A 7,333-nucleotide genomic window follows, 5' to 3' on the forward strand; every position below is an offset into this window, starting at 1 on the left:
TCCCGAGATGCTTCATTCAATCTTTGGTCCGGAGTATCAGCAGCATAGACCAGCATAAAAGTTAGACAAGTGGCTCAGAAAGGATTAAATCCACACCCGAGATGAAACTGAAGCTGCTGCTTGTAGCCGTGCCAGACTCCTAAATCTCTGGCACTAAGTCTCCACAAATCATTCGATAACAACTAATTTTGACCTTACTGTTAATCCTAGGCCAAAAGAAAAAATACCAAGAAGATTCCCTAAGAAGTCTTACAAACTGATCTAAGTTTGGACTTAGTTTGGACTAAGTTTCAGGAAGACTCAGGATTCCTAAGTGTGAAAACCTGGGGCAAAAAATTGGAGTAATCAATAGAAAGGATGAAATATTCGACACCAAGAATGTAAGAAACCAATGTTTATTTTCCATCAGCATTTTTCCAACACTATTAGAGCAGGTGGGGTAAAACTTAAGACCACTCTGTGGTAGTTCCTACCCACTCGGTGGCCTGAGCAGTAGGCGCCGCAGACCAGTCCTCCGTAGCCGGCTGAGCGCTCCAATCTTCTGAAAACAGGAAAAAAAAGAGCTCGTGAGCTCTGTTCCCAAAGAGCATCTCCCCCACCCCACCCGCCTTTTAGTGCAACAAACATTTCTTTAAAGAACATGCCATGACAGCACGTATGGGAAGCTCGCATAGATGACATTTTCTAAATCTCTTAAACAGAAACAGAACCACTCTCCTCAACTCAAGGAAATACCCACTATATTACCAGTGTGCCTGGGAGAAGAATTCACCTCTTCTGTATGCACCCTAAGCACAGCAGGACCAAGGGTCCCCATTCTCCATGTCCTAATACACTAGTTAGGACACTCTCTAACCTCCACACTCACCGGTAGGGAACTGCTGAATGGGCACAGATGGCACCTGTACTCCCTCAGACCAGTCAGCCACCTCCGGCTGAGTAGCAGTGAATTCTGGGGCAGGTGCAGTCCATTCACCCTGAAACTCCTCCTTTGTCACTGCCTTCTCAGCTGCGGCCTGCTCTTCCTTCTCAATCTGGCAAAAAAACATGGGACGCACATACATCATTATACATGCTAAGCAACTCTCAAGTTATTGTTAAGCAACATGGCACAGGGTAGTTTTCTTAACTCCAGAAAATTACTTATGTTCTGGGTAAGCTACAGCAGCCAACTACGCCCACGTAATGCACAAGCTACTTTCAACAAGGGCCCATTGATTTCAATACTAAAGATGACCGAGTTACCTCCTCTGGATCCCTGTAGAAGTAAAGATCGGGCATGACCTCCCATGGGTGTTCACGGGAGATGGTGCCACGCATACGCAGAACTTCACGGGCCAGCATCCACCACATCAGACCCACTGAGTGAGCTCCCTGCAAAAATCACACTGCTGAATAGAATCCAAGCAAATACTGTGGTAGCTCCCTCACTTCTTAACAGCCCATTGTCATACTTTCTCTAGGTTCCACAACAAAATAAAACTATGTAACAGCTACCTGTGGTTTGTCTCAAAGCGCAGTGTGGTACAAAGAACCTCTCAGACAGCCTTAAACCAATCTGCTATCCATCTGCAAATTCATAAAGCCGGGAGAAGGAACCTCTTTAAAAACAGCAGAGGCTAAGAAATTACACAGGCATAAAGAGACAGGTGTGCAGAAAAAAGCCTCCATTATGCCCAGAAGCTGAACACCTCTTAGGTCCTGGGGTATCTATTCCAGGTTGCCTAACACCTCCTCTAGGGTCTATTTTAGTTCTTTACTCCTGTGGAACTTTTCTCTTAAAAGTTTCTTAAGTATCTGTTGCACGGAATACTATCAAACTCCACTCATCGGACCACAAAGGCCCTTGTGGTGTTAGCGAAAAGCCTGCCATTAATGTAGCACACAACCTACACTTGTGAGTTCATTGGCCAGTAACTGGCCTCAGCTCCAAGCTCTAACAGTGTGCGATGTCACCCAGTGAGCTCTTTCCAAGAGCTAATCCAAGGCCAAAGATCAAATGAGATGACTTGTAAAGAGCTTAGCACAGTGCTGGGCACACTGCAACCACAATATATAAATGTGCACTCCCTTCCCCTCGCCCCAAGACCAAACTAAAAAAAAATGACAGCGAGATCCTGGCTGATACCTTGTTGTTACATGGAATGGCGATGTCCACATAGCGAAGCGGGGAGTCTGTGTTGCACAATGCAATGGTTGGAAGGTTAACATACGATGCTTCGGTAAGAGGCTGGTGATCCGCCCGAGGATCAGTGACCACCAAGAGGCGAGGCTCCCTGAAAGCTGCCTGGATCTGGTTAGTGAAGGTGCCCGGTGTGAAACGTCCAGCAATAGGCGTGGCGCCAGTGGCAGCAGCAAATTTCAGAACAGCTCGCTGAGGACAAAAGGGATGAACCAAAGGGTTACAGAGGCCCTAAACCACATTGCCCAGCAAGAACAAAGAAGATGGCGAGCCATCAATTCCTCCATGCACATACCCAATTAGCTCAAGCTTCTCTTTGGTAATGAATTTCAAAAATATTCTCTCACATTTCTATTTCCTAGCATTATGTAGAAAAAGCCTCTCCATTATTATGCCCTAAGAAGTGACAAAATGGAGTTTCAGAGGAAACAAAAAGATCTCCGTGAACTGATGCAGGGTGAAGTGAGTAGAACAAGAACAATCTGTGCAATGATAACATCATAGAGAAAAACTTTCAAAGACTTTAGATGATAAACCTTAACTCCCCAAGACTGAATATTAATCATGCCACCTACACCCTGCCAGAGGAAATGGATTTAAAATCCAAAGACGGTTTTCTAAACTGTTTTCCCGGGAAAGGCCAGTTAGAATAAATGCTCACAAAAGTAGATTTGTTCTTTTTTTTTTAAAGTCTCACATCTAAGAATATATTCCTCTGAGAAAATCTTAGGTATAAAAACAAGTATTGATGAATTTCCTAACTTTTTCATGCTTTCAATGAACTACATAAAATCTGGCTGAAAGGGATACTTGCTAAGGTTCGTTTTTTGGAGTTTTGTTAATATAACTTGTCTTCAGATTGAAACAAATACAAATGTATGTAGTAAACTCTAGTCACAGATGTAGTTTCTAATGGTTTTATATATGGGTCTCCTATTGGCCCGACCTTTGAATTTTGGTCACAACTGACACCAGTTATTGTATAACACTAATGAGGGCAACAGTGAAGGCACCAACAATATGTGAACTTATAATTTCCCCCCATTCTACAGTGAGCTAACTCTTCAGCTTTGCCTTCAAGATGGAATGTGCCTGGCTCTGAATTTGTTTTGGAATGTGGATTATTTAGAAATAAAGCAACAACCAAATTCTTTATGTTTACATTTTGCTAACTCATCTTTTCATATTTTCTTTAACTTCACTCATTAACAGTCACTTCATTCATTGTAATCACTCATTAGACTGAAACTCCATGACAGCAAACCACCCCCCAAAGACACCAACAAGTTAAAGCAATGGACACTCTGTCTGTCCCTCTAGATTTCCAGCTGGCTCTGGGCCACCTAAAAGACCCTGGTCATGCTAGAGTGCGAGAGCAGCACCCCAGTGATATCAGCTCCAATCTAACTGTCTGAGCCTCACTCACTTCATCTGTACAAGGGATGACCTACTGTACCATTTACCTTCTTAGGCCTGTTGTGAGAATCAGAGGAGAATGTACCTGATAAACTATCAATGTGACTTATCAGCAGTCTGGGCCCCACATACCTGACCAGTGTTCCTGGATGAGATGACACTAACATCAGCTGGATTTTCAATGGCGACAATGGCACGAGCTGCCAGCAGAAGCTTTTCCCAAGTTCTCTTCAAATTGATGATGTAGATGCCTATAGGGGGCAGAACCAAGTTCTCAAAACCAACTCGCATGTAACACTAAGAACACCACTTAAAATCAGGCTTGTGGCAGTGACTACTATCAAACTCCAGTCACAGAGGCAAGCTCTACTGGTGTTAGCGAAAATCCTGCCAACATACTGTAGCACACTTCCGACACTCAGAAGTTTATTGGCCCAAAACCGGCCTAAACTCTGGGTTTTAATAATGTGCTGAGTAGAATTAACCTAACAGTAAAGTCTTTTGCTTGCATTCCTACAACCTCACCTGGATTAGCACTGTAAAGTGGCTTCTTCTATTATGTTCTATGCCTTTGTGCTAACTGCAAATCTCTTACCTTCAGTTACACACTGTTATTTGTAATTTATCTCAAACTATTTCAAGGTATTCAAATATGAGGAAAAGTTCACTATTTTTAAAAAGCTACTGCAATATCTATTAAATATAGGGCCTAGAATCAGAAAGATCTTCTTTTAAATAGTCTCATACTTACTAGCTATGTCAGCCTGGCCAAATTTACTTAACTGCCTGTTTCCTCAAACTTGAAATGGGGATCATAATAGCACCCACCTGACAGGGCTATGAGGATCAAAGGAGTTATCTGTAAAGCCCTTACTCTATGTACCAGCACGAGGTACACAGCAGACACTAAATAAATGTTTGTTCCCAACAACCCAAATGCATGATTACATGATCAAAAGGCATGGTGATAAAAAGTTTACCTATCTATGAATTTACCAATTCTAAAATTATATTAAATCAAGAATGAAATATGAGAATGCTTGTATTTACAATGCCTTTTTTCCTTTTGCAAAATACAACATTATTTTGGAGAAGGAAATGACAAACCAACTCCATTATCTTTGCCAAGAAAACTCCACAGGGTTGAAAAGAGTAAGACATGAATGAATGACAACAAAATTATTGATTTCACGTGATTACGTAACTTATAAAATTAAGCGAGCTCATTAATAAAGCACAGTACGGTGAGATATTTAGCCCTATCACAAGCTGAACTTGAAAATTTGAGAATCCTTAAATGGCTACAAATATACACAACAGTTTTTTCTACTGAATGACAGATCTGAAGAAAACCTGGTTCAAATCCCTAACTCAGAAATACCTACCACGTGATCAGAAGTCACTTGGTTAAGTCTTAGTTTCCTCATCTGCAAAATGGGGAAAATACACTCACCTTGAACTCTATTAAACATGAGCTTATTACTACTACTCTCTTTTCAGGATCCTGATAAATTACCTACACACCCTCCAAAAATCATCTTTTGAGCATCAATGCCCCAGCTACTTTCTTGACAAGGTAGATAGCACACCCAGGCACATGACCTGTTAGGAATAAGCAGGCTTCCCAACCTTGCAGCACCTATTTTGATGTCAGAGACCCACCATCACTCTTTCTTTTGTAGATATACTGTTCCATCTGGAAGTCCAAATTGGTGCCACCCAAATGGGTCCCTGCAGCAAGGAATTTGAGGACATCCTCCTCCTTCATCTGCAAGACATCTAGGGCTCCGGACATTGTGAAAGTTTCCCTTTAAAGTTACGACGGAAACCTGAAATACCAGAAAACAATTAGAATCCCCGGTACTGGACTGCCTTTTGAGAAATCCGTTCATCGACCCACAAATTCCTAATAAGCCTAATAGAAGTATAAACTTGAGCAATATGGTTTCACCCATCTCTGTTAACATCTAAAGTCGTTTTATTACTAATTCTGCATCACAGCTATCTTAAATAGAAAGCAGCCTCCAAACCAGGAAGTCAAGGGTTCAAATCCTATGTGAGCCTGGGCAGAGGCGCGTTGGGTCGAGTTTGCAGACAGTCGATACCACTGGTTCTCAAAGTGTGGTCTGCAGATCCACCACGTCAAAACTATTTCCACAATGCAAACAAACACCCTTTAATTTCTAATAAGGTAGCTAAAAGTAACCTGTATTTTAAAAGTCTTCGGAGCGCTTCTCCAGCCCTTATTCCTAAAACGTCAGCAAACAACACAGCAAATGACATTTCTGCCGTGCTGGGCAGGAGCCGGCGGCTGCTTTGCCACTCGTGGGTCCCCAACTGCACCTAACTCGCGTACCAGAGGCTGCGGCCCCAGCCCCCAGCCTCGCTCCACTGTGTGCCGGGGTTGAGACCCCAGACAAGTGCTTCCTCTCCTCCGAGGGTCTCGGGGGAGGTGCCCGCCCCCAGCCTCAGATCGTATCTGGGGGGACCCGAGGAGGATGTTTTCTTGCATTAGCCGCAAGGACGCAGCGCGGCTCCCCGGCGGCCATGGCCCTCCTTCCCTTCCCTGGCGGGGCGAGGGCGCCGGAACCTTCCCGCGGAAGGCAGGAGGGCGGGCGGGCGGCCGAGACACGGCCCAGCGGGGCCGCCACGTGCGCCGGCCCTAACCAGGCCTGGGGCCCGCGCGGAGTCAGCGCCAGCCCGGGGTGGGCCCCCCCACCACCCCGCCGGCCCCTGAGGCCTCCCGCCCCCCGCCTCTCCTCCTGCCCGGGGCGGCTGGACGCGACAAGTAGCGCGCAGACACTGACCGAGAACAACGCCGTATGGAACCCACTACTGGGCAGCGAGGAAAGGGATGACGGGCGGAAATGACGTCCTTATATAGACCAGCCGCCGCCGTGGGCGGGGCGAACGCAGGAAGTGCTTTCCTTAAGGGCAGTGTGAGTAGCCGCCAGGGGGCAGAGCAGTGCAGTGACGTTCCTGAGTCAGCGGCCCTCCACTGGAGGCCAACTGGAAAGGGAAGCGGCTGCTCCCTCCCTCTCCCGCTCCTCCCGACGATGTCCCGTCTGTGCGTGCGCGTGCGCCGGAAAGAGCGCCCCCGCCGCGGGGAAACACCGCCCTGCGCCTGCGCCTGCGCGCCATCCTCTGCCCTTTCCCTGAGGGCCACCGACTTTAAAAAATTAAATTCAATTATTAAGTCCCTATAGTGTCTTGGGGGGAGGGAAAGAAAAGTAGGGAAGGAAGGGAGGAAGGGAGAGAGGAGGAAGGAAACAGGGGGGAGAAAAGAAAGAAATGCATGAAGCCCTACTGTGTGCCAAGCTCTGGGGATGCAAAGAGGAAGCCAAAGCAGGCCTTGCCCGCTGGGAGCTTATATTCTGATGAGTGCATGTGACGCAGAGTCCCGGCCGCACGTCTGCAGGTGACCCAGGGCACCCAGGAGGACCTTGTTACAGATTCTTAGAGGAAGTCAAATCCCCCAGCATGCCTTCATAGAGCCCAGAGCCGCTCCTCTGTTTCTGAGCGGGATGAGGCCAGTTGTGTGTCACGGGAGCCGGAGACGTGGAGTTTTTGTCACTGCACTGGTTCATCCAACATCCACAGGAGCGTGGGAAGGCACCTCATCCACCTTCTGGTCTCCTCTGCAGAAGAATACCTGTGGCACCTGCTTGACAGGGCTGTTGTGAGCATCAGGTCACATGACATGTGTAAAGTGCTTGGCACACAGTAGGCACTAAG

The 7,333-nt window shown here is 46.3% G+C and overlaps 1 protein-coding gene and 2 non-coding genes across 3 annotated transcripts; all 3 read right to left on the reverse strand.

The window, feature by feature from the left end:
- Positions 1 to 379: 379 nt before the first annotated feature.
- RPSA (ribosomal protein SA) lies at positions 380 to 6,503 on the reverse strand. The gene is made up of 7 exons (XM_027847904.1): positions 6,406 to 6,503; positions 5,261 to 5,427; positions 3,731 to 3,849; positions 2,129 to 2,374; positions 1,246 to 1,374; positions 869 to 1,034; positions 380 to 541 (listed from the first exon to the last, which is right to left on the reverse strand). The coding sequence occupies exons 2-7, from the start codon at positions 5,391 to 5,393 to the stop codon at positions 447 to 449; spliced, it is 888 nt and encodes a 295-aa protein (XP_027703705.1). The 5' UTR covers positions 5,394 to 5,427; positions 6,406 to 6,503; the 3' UTR covers positions 380 to 446.
- Positions 1,796 to 1,951, reverse strand: LOC114032619. Its single transcript, XR_003567854.1, has one exon. It is a non-coding gene; the product is annotated as a small nucleolar RNA SNORA62/SNORA6 family (small nucleolar RNA).
- LOC114032620 lies at positions 3,919 to 4,072 on the reverse strand. Its single transcript, XR_003567855.1, has one exon. It is a non-coding gene; the product is annotated as a small nucleolar RNA SNORA62/SNORA6 family (small nucleolar RNA).
- Positions 6,504 to 7,333: the final 830 nt, after the last annotated feature.

Source organism: Vombatus ursinus, unplaced genomic scaffold, assembly GCF_900497805.2.
Source record: "Vombatus ursinus unplaced genomic scaffold, bare-nosed wombat genome assembly UNPS02005459.1, whole genome shotgun sequence".
Lineage (NCBI taxonomy): Eukaryota > Metazoa > Chordata > Mammalia > Diprotodontia > Vombatidae > Vombatus > Vombatus ursinus.